This window comes from Poecilia latipinna, unplaced genomic scaffold (assembly GCF_001443285.1).
Source record: "Poecilia latipinna isolate Pla-1442-1.1 unplaced genomic scaffold, P_latipinna-1.0 Scaffold1304, whole genome shotgun sequence".
NCBI classification, from domain to species: Eukaryota; Metazoa; Chordata; class Actinopteri; order Cyprinodontiformes; family Poeciliidae; genus Poecilia; species Poecilia latipinna.
Window position 1 is genome coordinate 36,981 of NW_015113920.1, and position 21,173 is coordinate 58,153.

Below are 21,173 nucleotides of genomic sequence, written 5' to 3' on the forward strand. Positions count from 1 at the left end.
CCCCCCCACCGCTCCAGAGCTCAAGTGTTTTGGTTTTGGTGGGTTTAAAAAAAACCCCCCCCCCCCCCCCCCGCTCCCTCTGCTGTCTCCGGTAACTCCAGGACCACAGCGAACGTCTCCAACGGTTCCCAAAAACATGCCAACACCACAGCGAGTCCAGCACAACATGCCTGCCATAAGGAAGAATCCGTCTTTGTCCAGAAACGGGGGCAGCGACGCCGAAATCATGGAGCTAAATCAACAGGTACAGTTTCACAAAGATCACTTATATTCTACAGGAAAAGTAAATTTGTGTCAAGCTTATATTTATAAAAAAAACTGTTGTCTGCTGATGACACCCGCTATTTTTTTTCTGCTGGAAAGAAAGGATTAAGAAATGATGCGAATTTAAGATTTTGTTCCAGTAGCCGGCATTTGGGGATTTGGGACATTTTAGCTTGTAAACAAGCAAAAAAATTCAAAACTTTGCAATCATTTACCTTTGCATTTAAATAAGGAAATTAATATGGAATTTTAAAAAAATGCACTGCAGTTTGGCATAAAACAAAAATGAGAAAATGATATGTATTCATAGGGGAAAAAAATAAAAAGTACTGTAAATTGCAAAATATTATGCTTGTAGTTGACTATATTTTAAGAATATTTACACTGCCTTACTTTTTAAAATGCAGTTGCCCGATCCAGAAACAATTCATGCTGGCTTCACACAGGAAGATCTTTGGTGACGCTTCGCCTCCAACCTGCACGTCCACTGATCAGAGCAAATAGGGTTCATATACAAACTTAACCTTCTAACAGGAAACAATCTGTTCCATCTCTTTAAGATCATCGCAATTAAAAACAAACTTTATTTACTGTATGTAAATCAAAATGCTTATTGATTATCTATACCACATGTGTCAAACTCAGGGCCCGTGGGCCAAATCTGGCCCACTGTAGCTTTTTATGTGGCCCTCTAGACTCTAGACTAAATATTATGTTATCAATCAACTCAATACAGTTTTTATCGGCTTACTGCCAGATTATATCAATTTGCATGAGAAAAATTCACGCAAAATTAACGAATCCCCGAACTTTTTTGTGCTGATACATAATTGGGAGTTTATTGCGGATTTTTCTCAAAAACTGCCAGAAACTATCTTACTTGTACTAAACGGCTGCCTCAGCCTTAATTAATATCAGATTATAGTCCATGATCTACACAGCAAGTAATAAAAAGTCACATTTACCGCCATAAATAAGCGCAAATATTGCAAATATTTCCAAATTGGCACCACAAACATTTTGATTTTTATTGCAAAAAAAATCACAAAAGAATCACAAAATCCTGGAGGGACTGAAAAGATGCTCAATAATATTATTTAATTTAAGAATTCATTAATATTTTTTAACAGGATTTATCAATACGTTCTTGCAGAACCGCTTTTCTGACTATCTGTCATACCTCGTCAATCCAGTATACCTTGTTACTGCGCACATCGATGTCACATTTCTTATAAATCCGTCATACCTGTAGAAGTTTCATTTTGTTTGTTTATTTCTCAGAAGTTTACGGTAAAAAAAATAAAAAATAAAATGAGAAACATCTAGTTATTTCCACGCAGTGTCCAGAAAGAGGTGTTGTTCTGCTTGTTGCCTAACAGCTTCGGTCAGCATCCAGCGCTACTCATGTGCTTTTTTTAGGACATATTCCGTGCAGTATACATAGAAATATTTAAATTTTAAAAAGGTAGATTAGCTATAGAGACAAAATATCCCGACCAAATTTGTAGTCAAACAGTATTTGTAGTAAATATTGACGCTAAACGGGACTAATGTCTTGTTTACAGTATGGTAACGATGTTGAAAACAGCAAAAGTCATTTATGTTAATACATAGCAGCTTAGTTAAATAAAATTTACCGTAAACGTCTGAGAAATAAAACACACAGGTATGACGGATTTATAAGAAATCTGCTGAGCATGCACATTACCATAAGGTACGCTGGATTTACGGGTAAGACAGAGAGTCAGAACACCGGCCCTTTAAGAGTATTCATGACCTTGATTCAGCGGAAAACGAAGATGCGTTTGACGCCCCTGGTCCAAACCGTCAACTTGTTGTTTTCTCCCCCTCAGTTGATGGAGCTGAAGCTGACGGTGGACGGTCTAGAGAAAGAGAGAGACTTCTACTTCAGCAAACTACGGGACATTGAGCTCATCTGCCAAGAACATGAGAGTGAAAACAACCCTGTGCTCAGCAGGATAATTAACATTCTCTACGCCACAGAGGTACCTCTGCCATTAGGACTGATGATGCCTTTTGCTTTTACTGATCTGTAGCGAAAACAAACATTTCCCAAAACGTCTTCCGTCGTCAGCGGCTGCACTGTGACTCATCCGACTTCGTGATGTGTTTTTTGCAGCTCCTGGAGACGAGATGATTAAGACGTGTTTTTGGTTATTTTCAATTCAGTCGACAGAAAACGTAAATCTGAAAGACGTTGATGTTTTGTGTGTCGCAGGAAGGCTTCGCCCCTCCAGATGAGGACGACCTCGATGAACAAGGTCACCTGGACCAGGATGAATACTGAACTCCCTCCTCCGCCACTTCTTTTCTTTTTGCCCCTCGGTTTTTCTACTCTCTGCACGCTTTCTAGCATCACTCCTCCTTTTTCCTGCTCTCTGTCTGCCTCTTTCTTTTTGATCATGTGTATATCTGTTGCTAACCTGCCCCTCCACCCTCCCAGCAGATGCTGTCTTACCGCACCTGCTCCATCTTATCATTTTCCGCTCCTCCTTTCCTCCACGTACGCAGTAACAGCAACTACAACAATATCCCAGTGATTTTAGCATGAGCAATGCAACAAAAAAAAAAGAACTGGAACAAGAGGAGTTACAACAAAAGCTAAATCTTTTCTGTAAAGATTAATTTTTATTTCTAAAGGAATATCTATCTTTTCTTTTTTCTTTTGTCCTTGAGTTATTTATTTGCCTTTATGTTGATACTACTGTTAGAGCACAGAGCAACACTGCTCCATAGTGCCATCATGAGACTCTTTGAGCCACTAAACCTGTAATAGAAGTGACTTCTGAATAACTTTCTTTTTTTTTTCTTATTTATTTAACTTATATTTTGTTTCGGTTGAATTTCTGTAGCAGAACTATTGCAAACCTGCGGTATGTGAAAAGAGCCGAGGGCCGAACGCGCTCCGGTTTGTGCTTGGGTCAAGCTTCTGAGTTGTCCTTTTAGTTTATTTTATTTTTTTGCTGCTGGTTTTAAGCATGTGAAAATGCTGAAGGAAGTTGTTCGGTGCGATGACTTCAGAAAAGTGATCATTGCTCTGCAAATATTCCTTATGTATGAGCAACATATCTGAGCATGAGAATGTTACACAGTGACTGTGAATGAGTGATATTTTGTAAATGTGCTTTGTGTGAAGATTTTGTAAGTTGTCTCAAGAAGATTCTGGTTTATCCCGGCAGTATACAATGGGCTAACAATGCACTAGCCTTTAAGCTTAACCTGCAGACTAAAAATATGGTTATGTAGCAGTTTACAACAATCAAATACAGACACATTTTTACATGACTTTTGTTTCTTCTACTGATGAAATTGTAGTGTTTTTATGTCTAATTTGCGGAAAAGTTGTCCAAAGTTTTAGTTCCCGTCTGAAGGAAAGTTGTGATCTGTGGTTTGTTGGCTGGTTGTCAACGACGCCTCCTTTTCCTTCCCTACGCTGTTTTTCAATTTGCAAACTGGCTGGAACATGCATTCATCGACCATGTCCACAGAACAATCATCTTTTGAGTTTTCAATAAATACACAGTTGTTGAACAATGTATTTGTTGTCTCTTGTCTCTAAATTTAACCTACACGCTGCTAGCACAGAGGAGAAAACTTTGCCACGTTTCCATTGTTTCTAGCGGAAGATTGTACATTTTAACACAAGCTAACGTTAATGATTGTGCTGTATTTAGACGTAGAGCTACAAATAAACGAAAGACATTTCAAAACCTGTTGAAAAAATATAATTACAATTATTCCCAGATAAAAATCGATGCCCGCTTCATCCTAGTACTTTTCTTTAAAACTGAAACTTTATTTCTGTATTCTTTTTCGACACGTTTACCTTTTATGAAGAAAATCTAAATATCCCTCAGCCTTTTCGTCCTACTTTGACGGTAATGCATCTAAATGTATTACTTAGCATTTCAGAAATTTAATTTACAGCAATTGCCATCCTCTTTATGTGATTTGTATACGTAGTTTTAGTTCCCATTAGCTTTTTAAAAGAGTCAAAACTGCGGTAGCGCAACGTAATCCACCAAAAACATATTTACCAAAGTTACCAAAATATGGTGTCATTTCCATTTAGAGCCAGCAGATGGCAGCAAATTACAAACAACAAACCACTTACATCCTCTCCGTAGAGCTCGTGCGACACATATCAAAATAAATCACTCTTGTATTTTTTGTACTGTTAAAAACAAGACTGTTTAAGCCACTAAATACATTGAAACTGGAGAGTAATAGACAGATCTAGGATTCTCATCATGAGACATGTAAAAGTTATTTTAAACTAAAAATCGTTCCCATTGATTTCCTGCTTTGAAACATTTAATTAGGAAATATTTTACTTTTTATCACTTGCATTATCTTACAAAAATTGTGCTTTCGAGTTCACTTGAACATTATGTTCTCCTTTCTGTGTGTCTATCACTTATCCCAATAAAAAGCAATTAATGTTTTTTGACAAAACATGAAAAACCCCAACAGATGTCACCACTTTTGAAAGAAACTTGCACACCACATATTTGTACATTTGAATGACATGATTAAAGGAAACCTGAGGTGCCCAGAGGGAATTTTATTCACAAATTCAATACATCATACAGAAAAGCAGAAGCGTACAATTCAGAAAATCTGGACCACAAGCAAACCACGTGTAATACCTTCACTTAATTCTAAATTAAGTTGTAATCTGATCTGTTATAATCAAACGTGAACAAATAAACATTTCCAAGAAGCAAATCAAACAAACAAACAAAAAGTTGCCTATATATCAGAACAACAGTAGCAAAATCAGATTTTTTACACAATAATAAGCAACTCATACACTCAAGCCAACATCAGATTATCAGATTATTATTATCAGATTATCATTATTGTCAGCAACTTGTTGCTATGGTGCTGTTGGTAGAACATCAATTATTTTATTAAATAGTATTTTTTAGGAAAAAAAAGATTGAAAAAAAAAAAAAGACCAACAGAAGCTATTGTATAGGCCACCATTTTGGGTGAAAAAAAAAACAAAAGTGATCCGGTTTTGCTCTCAAGCGCCCAGCATTTTCTTCACCATGTATCCGGGCATGTTGTAGAGGAAAAGGCCCAGGATGGCCAGCAGCAGGAGCGCCGTGACGATCTTGATGGTCAGCCACCTGTACTGGTCGCACACCAGGTGCTTCGCTGCTTTGAGCGGGATGAGGAACCAGAGGAGGGCAACGTCTGGGCGGCTGTGGGAGCAGAGAGAGGCGAACGACAAATCTGAGCAAAGCTGTTTCTTCTGCGTAAAACACGAAGCGCACAGACAAAAACGGAGGTGAGAAGAGCACATCTTTCATACTTGGGTTTCTCCAGAGGATCCGGCTCGTTGCGCCCGTCTCCAGCTGGGCTTTTCTCAGCTTCCTCCCCTGTGAGAAGGTGCAGCTCAGCTTCCACCTTACCCTAAAGACACAAGAGGTTTTCATTCTGCCAGGTCGGGTTACAGCGCAGAACTCCCAACAAGCATGACAAACTTTCCAAGTCGAGCTTTCAAGAACCGAATCGGGATACTTCTGCAGCAACGGGTTTGAACTCGGCAACACTTTGTCGAAGCCTGCAGTGTCAGCCTGCTTTTCTTATTGTGTTTGCAGTAGCTGTCCTTTTGTGACCTTCAGCGGTTTCAGTACAAACCAAAAACTGATCAGGAAGATGCTGCAACACAAGCGTCGTTGACCACAATAAAGCGAGTTTAACACCAACGTGGCTTTAGATGTTCGAAAAACACGTTCTCACCGCCTTCAGGCTTAACTGAAACTTCCTGCTGCCCAAAGCCAGACGCTTCCTGAAAAAACGCAACGTTGAGACGGGATAAATGTTGAGTTATTTGGCCACAATAACAAGAAATATGTTTGGATGAGTCAAAGTTAGGCTTTCAAACCAAGGAACTACAACTGCAAAGACCTCTTGGATCTCATAAGTGAACTGGGTAAGCTAGCTGGTTGAAACTTCATCCCAAACACGTCAGAACCTGTCTGGAATGGCCCCAAACTTATAAAAACCAACACTTACTTAAACTTGAAATCTGATTCATATCTGATGTTGCCGTTTGCAGAAATGGCTTTCACTAAGGAGAACTCTTCTTGCCTGATCTGTGGCTGCCACCCACCGTCAGTTCAAACTCGTCGTCTTCTTCGTTCCTGGCGACAAACGGCCACCAGCCTTTGATCCTCTTCTGCTTGAAGATGGAGACCAGCGGCATCTCCGCTTCGTTCGTCACCATTTCGATGGTGCACTGCTTGGCCGTCTTGGCGCCACGCGGGAAGCGGTTCAGGTCCAGCTCGATCGCACCTGTGGAGAATATTTAGCTTTTAATAATTAAAAAAAATAGAAATGTAGTCAACAATCAAATCGATCTCGTTTCAAAAAATACCCAGAAAATCGTCGGCAGAGAAGTGATCGGCGTCCCACACTTGGAGGTTAAGTCGAGGCGGGATCTTGTACTCAGTCTCATCCCAGGCAAACATGGACTCCTTCTTGGAGATGACTATCTTCTCCTCGGCCACCAGGTAGTCGAAAGGGTAGATGAAGCGCCAGTTGAAGTTCCCCTCCCCGGTGATGGAGTGGTAGTGGACGTCGGTGTCCTGCTTGTCCTCCTGCTGTCCCTTCAGCCATCTGACGACACAGAGTGAGGGGAAACAGAAGAGAAGAAAAATGGAGATTCATTCCTTCACACGGAAGCATTTCTGCTCGTCTAGTTGTTGGCAGAAAAAAAAATCACCCTCGCACAAAGATGTCACTGGACTTCTCGCCCGTGAAGATGTCGTCATCCTCTAAAACCACCTCGTCTGTGTTCCAGATGATGACCCTCAGTTCAAACCTGCACATGAAAACGTCATTTAGACAGGAGCTTCGAAACGCATCGGGAGTTGTTTCGGTTGCTTCACGCCGGGCTCCTGAAATCCTTCGACCCGTACTTCTTCGGTTTCCGTGGCGAAATGTCCAGAGCGGGACCGGGCGCCGTCTTGTCCTTGGGGAACAGATCCACCCACATCTCGATTCTTCCCTGCGCACAGTTAGAGAGATAATCAAAGTTAGTTCTCAGCGGCAGGAAGTCGTCGTTGTGACGTTTTACTGCCGTACTTGTTCGATCCCCGGTTTGTCCGGATGGAGCAGCGGTCTGGTCTCCACGTGCTCCGGGACCAGTTTGCAGCCGGCTTTGGGAATCCCGTCCCAATGCCTCAGCACAGTCAGAGCCAGGTGCTCGTCCGTCTGCTTCTTTAAGCCTGGCAAACATCGTCACTTGTTCACACTTTGCAAAAGCATTCCTGCCTCTTATGCTCCTCACGTTTCAGTGGGATTTTATCTGACGGACCAAAATAAAGCGGCACATGTCTGTGGATTTGGAGAGAAAAAATGCGCTGCTGTCTGCAGCAATAGCCTGAATCTGTGAACAGCAATCGTTTTAAGATTCTCAATATATTCAGGTCTGGACTTTGATTGGGCCATTGTAACTCCCTGAATAAAATTAGATTTATACCACAGAAATGTTTTAAACCAGTGAAGATGTCGTCATCCATCATGTTGGAATGTTAAAATGCGTCCCAACAGGATACTGCTGCCACCGCCGTGGTTCTCTGTAGGGAAAGTTTTCAGTCACACAAAATGCTTTACATTCATTTAGCTCAGATGAAGGAAATTGGATATAAATACATGCCAGACCTTTCACTTTAATTGCTACTTTGTGTTGGTCCATCAGCTAAAATCCCAGTAAAGTTTGAGAAAATATAGAAATTGAAATTGAATTGAAATTAAACGTTTTTTGCAAGTCCACTGCAAATCTTTTTAACATCGGATCAGTGAAACGGTAGAAAGCAGAGATACCGTTTTCATCCTCGATCTCAGTCGGCGCCATGAAGACCCGGTTCTCCACCTTCACCCGTCCTCCGGGGCCGTAGTGTGGGCCGTCCAGCTTGCCGTCCTTACACAGCTTAGCCAGGATTTGTGTGGGTTTCATGGGGTCTCGCCACACGTTGTAACCATGGCTGTACGGCAAACACGTTAAAGTGAGTTTATGTGTAAAGCTGTCGGCGAAAGTAAGAACTACCAAGTCTCCGAAATCTGTACCCTCGATTATTTATTGTTTTAAAGTGCATTTATTTTGTTTTTATGGGCTTTAGATTCTTACATGGCGTAGTTGCAAGAAATCCCACACGTGGCTCTGTGTTTGCTGTAGAAGCGATTCTCCAGGTCGACCTTCGTTTCTCCAATCAGATCATCGGTTCCCACCAGGTCCCAGTCATAGATCGACACCGTCAGGGTGGAATCCATGGGGAACGTGGCCTCCACGTCGAAGGATCTAACACCACGAGGAAAACGCTCGTGTTCAGTAAGACGCTGTTGTTTGGACTCTGTTCAGAAACCCAGCCGGTTTCCCGTCACTTACTTGCCAAACAAAGGGTTCAGCTGTTTGGAAATGTAGTTCTCCTTGTCTTTGATCTCTGTTTTCCCCAGCTTGATCGCGATGTAGGGGTCAGCTTTCCCGTTTATGTCCGCAGGATGCAGATCTGTTGCCTATAAAGAGACAGAAGCGTCACGACGCAAAAAAAATAAAACCCTTGTAAATACGACTCTGTTTTCCCTGACAGAGTAATCACATCGTTATACGTTCAGAGCGCATAAGCTCACCCTGACAACATAAATGCGGACCAGGACGTTAATGGGGTCGTTGTTAGGGATGTTCTGAAACATTCCTAAGTTGGAGTCGAAGCTCATGTCTCTGGGCAAATCATCCGACACTTTGTACATACTCAGCGAACCCTAACGGGGAACGGGGAAAGGAGAAGAAGTGGAACGTTGCAAAAACACATATCATCACTTGTAAGGTGTATGGAGCGCTCCTCACTTTGAACTTTCCGACGATCCTGTCCTCGTCCGTCACATTTTGGTCGTCGTCGTCGCCGCCCTTCCCTCTGAACAGGTAAAAGGTGTGGAGCCAGTCCTCAAAGTTGTCAAATTCACATTCCAGTTCCTTTGGATACACCTTAGTTTGGGAGTAGGAAACACAGCGTTTATCTCTAACCTCGCATGGATTACACATCCATCCAGATGACGTTAAAAAATGACACCACGATTATTCATCCTCCACCTTCAGCTCATCCAACTTTGGCTTTTTCTTTTCAAACGGATCTACAGCTGCCCTTTTCTTGTCCTTCTTTCCTTTTCCTCTCTTGGGGGGTTTTGCTGGAGCGTCGTCACCTGCGATGTCAGAAAACCGTGCAGAGAGAGAGAGAAAGGATCATGAGAGAAGCCGGGAGTAATGGATCATTTCGGCCTAAAATTTACCACCCTCAGCTTCTCATACAACGAAATATGTCATCGGATTAGACACCTCTGACATAAAAACTTAGATTTTTACCAGTTTATGTCAACCTAGAAATTTACATTTAAGATGTAAATCTGTTTTAGTTCTTATAGTAAAGTAGAGCTGCACAATATATCTATCTTGGTCAGAGTGTCGTATACATATCAGTACTCAAAATGTTCTGCATGCCAAAAAGCAGGAGTATTTCTGACTAAGATGCTAGCGCTCATAGGGAGCAGTGGGAATATTGTTTAACTGTAAATAAAAAGTAAAGAGTCCATAAAATGAGGATTAATCATAACTGATAATGTTATCACAATTTTCAGCCGTATTGCAATCAGAGGGTTTCCTGAAATGACGCGGCTCTGTTGTTAAAATAATAATTAAAAAAACCCCAAGACGGATCCTTGCGGGACTCCAGAAGTAACGCTTCTCTTCTCAGGGTCACCATTTTCACTGAGCGTAGGACCGCTAAGACCTAAGTTATTTTTGACTGAGAATTAAAACCATTCCACTGTAGATGATCTACATAATTACTGAACTTTTAAGAGTTGAATGTCAGAATACTGAGATGTAAGATTTTTTTTCTTTTTACCTCCACCATCAGCGATGTCCATGTCCTCCTTTTCTTCTGAATCTGAGAGAGCTGCCTCCTGAGCCCTGAGAGCCTAAAACAGTAAGAAAGTGTTTATTTACTCTAAAAAAATAAACACACTGTACTTCACAGGACACATTTATGTCTTCATAGGAGATAAGTTTTAAAAGTAGCTTAGCGCAAAAGAGCAAAACCGTTCCTTACCTCAGTTAAAGTTTCAATTGAGGCAAAATATTTGGACCACCAGTCCAACATGCTCTCATCAAGTTCCTCCTCTTCAGGTTCGTCCCCCTTCTTCCTCTTCTTCTTCTTACCTTTCTCGTCTTTGTCGTCATCCTTTTTTTACGTTCAGTGCACATAACGGATATTGTCAGGCGTTGTAAGGACAACACAAACCGTCATTAAAGGTAATCGCTTGTGCTATGCTCACCTCAACTTTGATCACAGCTTCAGAGCACTGGGGGGAGAACAGCAAGTTTAACATGTGTATCAATCAACCAATCAATCAATCAGGTTTATTTGTATGGTACATTTCAGCAATATGGCAGTCCGAATGAAATAGAAGGAGCTTTTAACCTGGTTTAAGTCTTTCGAATCAAGGTGTCAGAGTTTAAACTTACAGAGTCCAGTTTGACCACGGTGTCCATCTTCTTGAACGCAGGCTCCGTTTCCATGCTCACCACGATAATTTCCTCTGAAAGAGAAACGGCGTACAACTGAAACCAGAAGGCGTATGTAGATATTGGTACAACAAACACACAGTAGTAGAAAGAACATTGTAGCCAGCTCAAAAATATGCTGATTCACATGAACCTGTAGGTCTGTGGTTGTGATGTGATAAAATGTGTCAAAACAAAAGTTAAAGGGCTGTGAACGCTTTTCACTGTGTGAGCCTTGCATTTGGGTTATACCCGTAGTGGACCAGTTGTTGGCCTGCTTGTCTGATCCCCTGTAGATGAACTTGCGCAGGCTGGTGACGGCGTTGGAACCGACCAAAGTGTAGCGGCCAAACGCTCTGCAGTCCACCACGCGGATGTTCAGCGGAGGGTGAAGCAGCTCGTTCTCTGGCAAATCCTAACGCACACATTAAAAGATTCTCTGACTTGGTAAACCTAACGGAGCGGCAGTCACATGCCGGGTCTTTAAGCGTTTGTTATTATCGTTACTCGGCCAAGGAAGCGTTTAGGAAATGACACGGTACCACTTCAAACCACTTGACCAGAGTGCTGAAGTTGGGGTTCTTTTTGTAGTTGGGGATGAGGGCCGACTGAACGCCCTTCCCGGCGCACTCGATGTCCACACGAGGCCGATCCACCTGGGCCAGGTTCACCCTCTTCAAGTCCCTCAAGCCCCAGAACAAAACCTTCAAAGAAGCAAAAAATGTACATGTTGTCGAACTTTCTGCAAAGCGGACCAACAATCACTGAGGTTTTCTGAGTAAATCTGGAGCTCAGACCTCAATTCTGTACTTGCTGAGCACTGGCCTAATCCCCAGAGGCACAGGCAGGATGGGGCCACGGTCCATATCCGTAGGCCCGTCTATGGGAGGAAGGTCTGCTTTTCCATTGGGGCCAATCTGAGAGACAGCAGCAGAGTGAAGCCACAGGAAGGCTTACGAGAGGGAAGCCTTGTTTAGTGAGAGAACTGCCTTCAATTAACCTGGAGAAGCTCAAAGGCTGCCAGCATCTCTCCAGCGGCACCGTTCCCACGGTAGATCTGATAATACTCCAGCTGGGGAGGGAAACGCGGCGGCCCATAGTGCTCATCCGCCATCTTGACCAAAGGCTTAGCAAACGTCCTGCCCATGAAGTCAGCTTTACCCTGAGAGCATAAAGTAGACGATTAAACATCAAATCTGCACTGGATGTTTCAGTTAATAAGTATTAGTGTTGGAATTACTCTGTTTTTTTTATTATTAAAAAATAAGCTAAAAAGTGTCAATATTCATGGTTTTGATTAACATAAAGAAACATGGCTTGAGGTGCACATGTTTCAAGATTTAAAATCTCTACAGATACAAGGAAAGGAAAAAATAATAACATCAAGATCCCCTAAAAAAATAACCAGTAAACTGCAAAATAGATGCATCTATGTTATGCCAAAGAACAATTAAATAACCTCCTGATGCCTCTGAGAGCTGCGAAAGTTAAATCTTTCTTGCAGTTAGTGGTTATAAAGAGTCAAATACTTTGACGGCCACATACAAAAGCACAAAGTGTCACTGAAAGGAATGCAACAGGGATAGGACGCTAGTGCAGGGTCCATCTGTTTGTCCTTGTGGACCTATCTTATTCCTCTTGCATGCCTTTGAACAAAATCTACTCTGCACACTTTAAAATCCTGCTACCGTACATCAAGGCAATCCACACTCTACTTATCCACAGGGTCATCCAAAACATTGGTGTTATTGTCAGGAGCAGATATAAAATTGTCAGTCAGAAAACATTTCTTCAGAATAGAATCACGTTAAGTTGATGTCAACAAACAAAAGACTGTATTTGTAAAAGGCAGATTGTTGGATTATAACTAAGGATGTCCAGTTTAAAGGGTTTTTAAATGGTCAGCCATTTTAACAAACATGACTTATTTTCCTGAGCAGGGCTTGAAAAACTGTTATTTTGTTAATTTAATGCTTAAGGGATTTTAACAAAAGAAATCCTGAAATTTACTTCTTAAAAAACATTTCCAGTGTAAGACATGAGATGCATTGGCTTGTCGTGTGACACACGGAGAGCTGTACTCTCAAGTCGCTAACTTTTAGCAAATTGCTAAATTTGTGAAAGAAGAAATCAGATTTTTTAAAGGTTTTGTCAAAACAAATTTAACTGGAATGGCTGTAAAATATGTTGCAAGCCAAATCATCAACAAGTAACACCAAAACAGAGAAGAAGATTGCTAGTGTTAGCCTAGCGCTTCAGCAAATTGGTTAGCAACAAAATATTGTAAGCACGATCATGACGCGGGTTCATGAGATTATTACTGAAAGTTGCTCCATATATCGAGTTACAAAGTTGTTCAGGTTTTAATTATGTGTCAAATTTTACGATCGTCTTGCTAAAACTCTGGTTGGGATGACCAGGTAGTGTCGAAGAAACAAAAGTGACCACATCATCTGTAATGCTGATAAATGTTAAAGGTTTGTAACAATTTTAAAGCTACGCTGGATTTCAAGAGTCCAGGATTAAGCCGGGACTCAGATTCAGTAAAAGACTAAGCTTAAAGTAAACAAGTCGCCACCAGGGAGAAAAACAGTGCAGATCAGGACATCCCTAATTATAATTTTGATAAAAAATTCACATAAAACAGTTGCTGAGTCATTTGTTCTATTGAAAGAAAGCACATTTGCTCCCGTGAATAAAAATGGAGAGCTTGTGACATCTCTGTGTGTAAACTTTTCCTCACCACTGTGTCCTGGTCATAGAGCTCAATGACAATAATGGGTGGATCGTCCCTCAGCTCATAGGCCTCTCCAAACAACTCCACGTTCTCAAACACCAGCAGCTGGTCCCATGTGGGGCAGAGGGTCTCAGCCAGCACCTGCAAGAAAGCAGAGCATTTGTTCCCATCCAATTTTTTTTATTTTTTATTATACCTTCATTTTTGGGTGGATGAACTCACTTCTGTGACTTGACTTTGGGTTGAGAAGAAAACTCTTGCGAAGGGATCAGACAGACCTGTGCTGTCAGCAGCAAACAGGCTGCGAGCCTGGTACATGTGGACCCTCAGCTGGAAGATTTGCTTCACTGCAGTGAAAACATTCAGCCTCTCATTTGCAATGTGATTTGAAGACGCTTAAATACTATATGTGCTTCCTTAGACATCTGTTACCAGTATCAGTAATCAATATAATCTCCTTAGTGCTGAGGAAAGTGCCACGATTTTCAATAATCAGGTAGAGCTACGTAATTCGGTCTGACACTTACCAGATGCTTTCTAAATAATCTAATTTACTCTCCAAGAACCGTCACAGTCCCTACGTGCCTTAAGCATTTCAGAAACAGACTCCTTTAACCACTAACCCCACACTACAACCCAACTCTAGAGATTTCTGACTAAGTTTCACAAATAAAAACGATGCGTTAGAAGAAAGTTTCTGGAAAATATATGGTTGATCTGAAAAAGTATCCGGTAAGTAGATACCTTGTTCCAGTAAGTTACTACTGGGTTTTGGGGAAAATAATCAGTAAAATAAGTGGCAAGTTCTGGAAACGGAAACGTTTGATTTTCAGAAAAGACATAGGAAAGCACCTGTTGAAAAGTTCCAGAAAGTACCCTGCAAGTTCTAGGAAACTTGCAGGCAGTGGCGCAACTGCACATTATTCAGGTGGATGCGAAAACATACCGACGACGATACCTGAAGTGTAAAAATCGCTACATTTACCTCGTTATGTGCGAGAGGTGAAGGAGCGTGAGGCGCGCTGAACTGTATGGGAAAACATAATCGGCGCGTCGCCCCCTCCAGACGGGGTTTTGGCGCCCCCTCTGGTGCTGCGCCCCTATGCGTTGCATACGCTGCATACCCACTTTTTGCGCCTCTGCTTGCAGGGTACTACCCCGTCAGCTTCAGAACGTGTTTTACGGTACAATTCAAAAGTATTGTTCAAAAGGAAGCGTGTTTGACGATGTATTGCTCCAGTTGTTGGTCTTACTCATGTAGGTGAGGCTGATGGGTGGTGAGCAAGGCATGCCGGGGCCCTTGGACAGCTTGTTTTCCTCAAACCCGTTGGGCAGGCCGCTCAGGTAGTCTTTGCGCTGCCTGTTCAAGCCCAGCCACAGATAAATCTCCAACTTGGACTGAACCGTCCAGCCAGCAGGTCCGAAACCTTTTTTACCAGGAATCTTAGGTAGAGAAAACATTGTTCAGGGGTTTATTCGTCTTCAGAACACAATAAGCAAATAAAAAAAACACAACATAAAATGAAAAATAACAAGAACATAACTGTAAGTGGATTGGTTTTCTTTTTACATTTTAACTCACCCTGAGGAAAATAGTTTTGACCTTGCCGCAATCTTTCCCCCTTTCTTCGTCTACACCGGAGTACAGGATGTCTTTGGAAGGAACCCGGGCGTAAGCGATGCGCTTCCCGTTGCTTATCATCCAGATGAAAACATCAGGAACGCTGTGCTGGGGCTGTGAAGTTTTAATTACACCATGCGTAAGGAACATTATATAGTCTTGCAAAGTTACGAATTTATTATTAATTGACTCATTTGGAGAAGGTCTTTACCTCGTCGGCGAGGAAGCGAAGCTTTATGTGGAAGTTTTGAGCCAGCTTGAGTTTATCCCTGACCGTGCTCTTCTTCACTTGTGTCCTCATCGTCTTCGCTTGTTGACCAATGGCCTCCTGAAAACAGAGATCGTTTAGTGAAACAACGCAATCATGTTCAGCAAACAGCAGGGAAGTGCGGTTTGGTGAGTCGGAGGACTTACCACTTCTGACAAGCAAAGCTTCAGTCTCTCTCTGTCCAGTTTGGTTCTGCCAGACTGATTGTGGTCCTTGTTCGCCAGAGCAATAAATTGACTGAAAGAACACGAGCTTGCTGAGTGTGAGCATCTGAATTTGTCAAATCAGACGGGTTTATTTGGTTCAGTTTTAGTTTTGGAGGCACACAGACCTGCATCCTTGGCTGAGTTCCTCGAGAACGCCTCTCAGCCGTCGTTCTGGATAGGTCTTCTCTGTTTTGATGATCTCCTGCACGTCGTTCAGTCCATCCTCCTGCAAAACCCCCCCCAAAAAAACACAGTTAGACATCAGACTCAACGGTATTGGCAACTATGATTTGCCATCACGGTAGCCGCCCACCTACCAGCTTGTTCGCGATGTTGTCGATGATGTTGGAGTTGTACAGCCGTCTTCTCTGGTCCTGCCACCAACTTTTGATGTAAATGCATGGCTTCCTCTCAAAATAGGGCAGATGGAAATAGTTCCTGTGGATTAAAGCAAGAGCCACGGTGTATTGTTCCTCCAAAGTTGCCATTTTAAGACGGATTCACAAAATACATTCATAGATACGCACAAAATGTTTTCCACACAGAACCAGCAAACATCAACGTATTTTATTTGGATTTTCCGTGGTAGACATCATGAAGTGTACATGCTACACTTCACATGTAGCAGATGTAAGGTAACAGATGAATGGTTTTTAAATGCTTTCACTAATAAAAATGTGAAAAGTTAGGTCTCTCTTTAAGTTCAGGTCTCTTTACTGAGATAAGATCAGATCCGATGCTAATTGCCTTCGGACGTCGTCTAATTAGTAAGCAGAGTCCACCTGTGTGTAATTTAACCACAGGATAAATACAGGTGGTCCGTGTCGGCCTCCGAGGTTTGCTGGAGAACATTAGTGAACAACGGCATCAGCAACTATCAGAACCAGCTAATGAAAGAGCGGTGAGGAGAAAGGCATCATTAAAAGAAGTCCCGTTTGCTGCTGCTCTGATTACATGAAGCTAAACTTGAACTCACAGCTGGCATTTTTATACCACTTTTTGTACGGCATATAAATAATATCACTGCAAAAGAAGAAGCGGAAGTTGCTTCGAGTTGATGGATGATTTATTTGGTCACACTTTATTTGAAGCGAGACTGTCATAAGCATGATATAACAGGAGTCTTCATGAATGCTTATGAGTGTTGTCATGAAGTGTCATTCGGAAGATAATGACATTTTTAAGGCAAAGTTGACACTTTTAATTGACTTTTAAGGCGAATTATATTGCAACCTTGCATTAAAAGTGTCATTATGTCCTGAAAGACTCTTCAAGACAACAGTCAGAAACATTCACGAGGACTCCTTCATGTCCATCGTTTCGCTGTTCGACTGTGCTTGAGCGTATCGGCTCTGACCGGTCAGTGATGACGGGTTTCATGGGTGGAGTGGTGGACACTGAAGTCAGGTCTCCGTCGTCGTCCAGCTCCTCCTCGCTGGAGTTGTGTATCAGCTCGGTTTCCTCTTCAGCGCCGTCGCCGCCGCCCTTCTTCCCCTTCGTTTTGGGTTGGATGACGCCGTCGTTCTCGTTTCCATAGTAACCTGGAAAGAGCGGCTTTCTGAATATGAACTTTGTCCCTTTCACATCTTCCCCCATTCCGTCCGCCGTGACAGACGTACGGACTTAGAATTTTAACACAATGTTTTGTGGTAACATAAAGATGATTGAAACAAAGTATTTATTGCTTATTTTGTATGTGACTGCATGACTACGTAGCATGGCGTTCACAGTGCCACAAACACAAATACTGGCCTTGAAAATCATTCCTGTTTGAAATTGGCTTCTTAAAGACATGACTTACTTAAAAAGAAAAAGTTATTTATAACACTAACCTGGACACAATAACTGCATTTAATCATAAGAAATTTTATAAGATAAACGATAAAACGATTGGATAAGACACAGCTGACCTACCTATTGTGACCTCAAAGCTGATTGGCTTGTCGCCGATCTTTCTGTCTATCATTGTGGCTTCCAGGAAAGACCCAAAAAGGAAGAAATCCTCCACCTTCCCAGTAGCAGTCTGGGGGAAAAAAACAAAATAAATAAATAAATAAATAAAAAAACACAACCGTAAGCCTTTAAACACGAGCAGCCTCATCGATGCAAACGGCTATAATTTATGCATGCGACAGGCTAAATTAGAGCTATCAATAATTCACATTAATCGCAGCGCAACGACCTGTCAGCGGCAGAAACCATACGAGCCGCTTGCATGGCTGCCCGTCCGGAGCAGAGACCCACCTCGGAGATGTTGGGCACTCCCTCCACCTGGACCTCGGTGGAGCTGGTGATGTCAGGCGAGGTCGGGTCCAGGATCTCCACGCCCAGGCTGATGAGCAGACGAGCCCTGAAGGACACGCCTTCGCCGAGCCCCTCGTTCAGCTCCTGGTACTCGTCCATCAGGGTGTAGGTGCGGGTGGAGCCGTACATGTTCACCCAGGCGGGCCCCATCGTGGGGAGGAAGCCTGGGAAGCAGGGTGCAGAAGAAGAGTGGAGGGTGATTTGGAAGTAACTGGAAACGATTGAAGGAAACGATCAAGCAAATGTTTTAAAATAGTTCTTAAGTGGTTCCACAGGAAAAGCAAATCCTCTGTGTTATCTAGATATTATATTATCTAAATATTGCGACATCAGATAACCCCTAAAGAACTATACTACTGACGTATTTTTCAAATAACAACTTTGTATTTGGAGAAAATTACAAAATTAATTTCCTACCTTATTTTTAGGCCTTAAGAAAATCAAAACATTTTTTGAAAAAAAAAATCCTGACACAAAGGATCATAATTCATGCATGAAAGGGTTAAAGAAATTGGTCTGATAATAGATGACCTGCATAGATGGACTGATTTCAACAATATGTTTGACAGAAGCGAAGCTCTACAAATCGCTAACTATTTCAAATTGTCAATAATCACAGGGAAAATAATTCAGTCCAGGATTGTTTAGTCAATCTATGTCATACGTTTGTCCTGGTTCTCTAAATCTAAAGCTGTCTTAGAAACGATTGAAAACTGTTCGTTTGCAAATAGAGGAGAGAGTTTCTAAAGCTCTGTTTGGTGTAAATTATTCACCTGAAGTTCGACCGGACCAAATACGTAACAGTTTGAGCTAGAGGTGGTCAAACACATTCCAGATTTCCTTAAAAAAAAATCTGAAGTTGCCAAATTAGACACAAACTACAAAGCTATGAGTCAGGATTACTGTCATACGTCACATGGGGGCAGCAAAACCACTGATATTACATGCAAATAAGCAACAGAAAACTCTATCAGGGCGCAAATGATGGAGCTATTTGTGTGTGTGTGTGTGTGAGTTGTTGCCCCCCTCGGGCTGTGCCACCCTGGACAGAAAGCCACGTCGTCCATATCAAATAAAACCTCCCACTTTATTTGAACACACTTTTTGTCTTTGTGATAAATGATCACCTTTGTCCCCATCGTTGGAAATCTTCTTCAGATCTAAGAAGTGTGTTCCCATGGCCACATCGTTCACTTTATCCGAGTCCCGGATCTGGATCTTCATGCGCTTGCAGAGGGGAGGAAACATCTCCGTGAAAATGATCTGCTCGTTCCAGATGGGCTCATAGCAGCTCTTCTGTACCGACGTCTTGCCCTGCGGTCACAAATTAAACGCGTTCACATTCTGAGTCCTGCTAACGCACGACAAATATAAAAGGCGGCCGTTATTCGAGCTGACCTTCTGCCCCGCAAAGAGCACTTGGACGTAGGGATCAACCAGGTCTTTATTTTCTCCTATAAACGCCTTTTTGACGTTGGCCATAATGCTGGTGTTCATTCTGGGGAGTCCCTCTGCTCTGTAGATCTTCAGGTAGTAGCGAGCCCACTGCCGCTCTGCAGGAACGCCCTCAGGCAGCAGCAGATTCCTGACGCAGGCAGAATTTACTTCTCAATAACTTTTAAAAAAAGGAGAACTTTTGTGGGTTAAATGCCGGAAGTTTAACCGACCCCTCTATGTCGTCGTCTTCAGACTCATTGGCCTTGTGTGGAGTTTTAATGGTGTCTCCTTTAGCCACAACGGCGATGTCACATTTAACGTAGCCTTTGCAGCCTGCTGTGATGTCGTCTGGGTCAGACAACAGGGCCCATTTGTGGTAAAACTGATGCTCTGTGGGACAAAAACACAAATGTCAGCTTTGTTTTGGATTCCTGATGATGACGTATTTGTTCTTTATTCGCTTTAAAATGAGGATGCAGTAATAAATAATCATGACAAATAAACTGTACAAACAAGAATCGGGTGCAAAAGTTCAGATTCATTGTTGATTTTCTTGAATCCACCAAAAACATTTTTTTACATAAAGGCACAAATAAATGCATAATTGGTCATCAAGGTCCTGGCATTATTCCAGCTGGTCATTTGACCAGTCCTCTTTGCAAAATTTATGGTTGGTTCACCACCTCAGATGCAGCTTTAGTGCATAATTCATAAGTTTTTAAGTAAGTTCAAATTGAGGCCAATGCAGAAGTTTAATGCTGGTCTGGTTTATCTGTTTCTAAACCAAGTTTAGTGTTTACTGGGATCAATATCCTACTGAAACACCCCACTGTGTCCAAGTTTCAGCCATCTGACCCAAGCTGTTAGCCTCAGATGAGGTAAAAATTAGCTCAAACATCCAAAAACCTTCATGCCTCCAGTCTGTAACGAGCTAGAAGGTAGTGGAACGTCACACTTTGCAAAACAGCTAACTGCTAAGCATCATGTTGCACCACCATCGTGTCGTGGGACTGTGATGATGTCAGTGACGCTTTGTGCTGCAGAAATAGAGGTCTTCCTCTGAGGTCTTTAACTAGACGGCTGAATGTCAGAGAGGAGGACGATGATCACAAACGCACATCAAAACTGGTATTACAACGGATGACGTTAGGCTTCTAAAGGAGGACAGACTTCAAGCCATTTGTGAAGGTATAGAAACTTTAAATTTTTAAAAAAGTATTTTACGTAAATCAGCTTTATCTGATAAGAGGAATAAAATGCCATAAACATTATTGAAGACTATTGATTCTTTGTAGCTTGTCGATGTGGATTTATCCAAATATTGTATGCATAATTTCTATCTTGTGTGGATGAGAGGTCATCTACACTCGATATGGAATCGACATATCATTAATATTTATTGACGTTGGATAATTATTCCACCACAAACAAAGATAGTTCAAATAAATCTCTAAACATATTAAGGCATCCATGCAGACAGAGGGCTTGATCTGGAGTTAAACTACCAAACACATTGTTTTCTGACCTGGCTGGAAGTAGACTGTGCCAACATCCATTTTAAAAGACCCAACCAGCGTTCCACTTCGCAGAAGATTTTTGGAGTGGATCACCTACAAGTAGGTTAAAAAATACACACAATTAAAAAAAAAAAAAAAAAAAAAAAAAAAAAAAAAAAACCCCCCCCCCCGCGCCCAAAAAAAAAAATTCGAAGGGGGGCCAAGGAGAAAAAAAAATCTCCGACA

At 42.0% G+C, this 21,173-nt stretch overlaps 2 protein-coding genes across 4 annotated transcripts in view; one reads left to right on the forward strand and one right to left on the reverse strand.

The window, feature by feature from the left end:
* Positions 1 to 3,823, forward strand: part of LOC106961473 (microtubule-associated protein RP/EB family member 3-like) — a 10,974-nt gene extending 7,151 nt beyond the window's left edge. For both annotated transcript variants that reach the window (XM_015055236.1, XM_015055237.1), the window contains exons 5-7: positions 102 to 244; positions 2,118 to 2,270; positions 2,504 to 3,823. In XM_015055236.1, coding sequence (XP_014910722.1) covers positions 102 to 244; positions 2,118 to 2,270; positions 2,504 to 2,572 — 365 coding nt within the window. In that variant the 3' untranslated portion in view covers positions 2,573 to 3,823. The remainder of the gene's footprint in view (positions 1 to 101; positions 245 to 2,117; positions 2,271 to 2,503) is intronic.
* A 1,381-nt stretch (positions 3,824 to 5,204) lies between these two features.
* LOC106961474 (otoferlin) overlaps positions 5,205 to 21,173 on the reverse strand; it is a 21,993-nt gene continuing 6,024 nt past the window's right edge. Inside the window, exons 7-42 of one of the 2 annotated variants that reach the window (XM_015055239.1) lie at positions 20,957 to 21,041; positions 19,662 to 19,821; positions 19,393 to 19,579; positions 19,122 to 19,308; positions 17,935 to 18,158; positions 17,605 to 17,713; positions 17,048 to 17,231; positions 16,008 to 16,128; positions 15,816 to 15,916; positions 15,631 to 15,721; positions 15,428 to 15,544; positions 15,178 to 15,330; positions 14,849 to 15,038; positions 13,818 to 13,942; positions 13,605 to 13,736; positions 11,859 to 12,020; positions 11,656 to 11,775; positions 11,401 to 11,562; positions 11,111 to 11,273; positions 10,820 to 10,893; positions 10,630 to 10,656; positions 10,404 to 10,535; positions 10,200 to 10,272; positions 9,389 to 9,498; positions 9,146 to 9,283; positions 8,929 to 9,060; positions 8,687 to 8,814; positions 8,429 to 8,599; positions 8,125 to 8,285; positions 7,384 to 7,526; positions 7,218 to 7,306; positions 7,022 to 7,120; positions 6,674 to 6,915; positions 6,410 to 6,591; positions 5,606 to 5,706; positions 5,205 to 5,495 (exon numbers count right to left, since the gene is read on the reverse strand). In XM_015055239.1, coding sequence (XP_014910725.1) covers positions 5,315 to 5,495; positions 5,606 to 5,706; positions 6,410 to 6,591; positions 6,674 to 6,915; positions 7,022 to 7,120; positions 7,218 to 7,306; positions 7,384 to 7,526; positions 8,125 to 8,285; positions 8,429 to 8,599; positions 8,687 to 8,814; positions 8,929 to 9,060; positions 9,146 to 9,283; positions 9,389 to 9,498; positions 10,200 to 10,272; positions 10,404 to 10,535; positions 10,630 to 10,656; positions 10,820 to 10,893; positions 11,111 to 11,273; positions 11,401 to 11,562; positions 11,656 to 11,775; positions 11,859 to 12,020; positions 13,605 to 13,736; positions 13,818 to 13,942; positions 14,849 to 15,038; positions 15,178 to 15,330; positions 15,428 to 15,544; positions 15,631 to 15,721; positions 15,816 to 15,916; positions 16,008 to 16,128; positions 17,048 to 17,231; positions 17,605 to 17,713; positions 17,935 to 18,158; positions 19,122 to 19,308; positions 19,393 to 19,579; positions 19,662 to 19,821; positions 20,957 to 21,041 — 4,956 coding nt within the window. In that variant the 3' untranslated portion in view covers positions 5,205 to 5,314. Of the gene's footprint in view, positions 5,496 to 5,605; positions 5,707 to 6,409; positions 6,592 to 6,673; positions 6,916 to 7,021; positions 7,121 to 7,217; positions 7,307 to 7,383; positions 7,527 to 8,124; positions 8,286 to 8,428; positions 8,600 to 8,686; positions 8,815 to 8,928; positions 9,061 to 9,145; positions 9,284 to 9,388; positions 9,499 to 10,199; positions 10,273 to 10,403; positions 10,536 to 10,629; positions 10,657 to 10,819; positions 10,894 to 11,110; positions 11,274 to 11,400; positions 11,563 to 11,655; positions 11,776 to 11,858; positions 12,021 to 13,601; positions 13,737 to 13,817; positions 13,943 to 14,848; positions 15,039 to 15,177; positions 15,331 to 15,427; positions 15,545 to 15,630; positions 15,722 to 15,815; positions 15,917 to 16,007; positions 16,129 to 17,047; positions 17,232 to 17,604; positions 17,714 to 17,934; positions 18,159 to 19,121; positions 19,309 to 19,392; positions 19,580 to 19,661; positions 19,822 to 20,956; positions 21,042 to 21,173 lie in introns of both variants that reach the window. The other variant, XM_015055238.1, reaches the window with a different exon arrangement.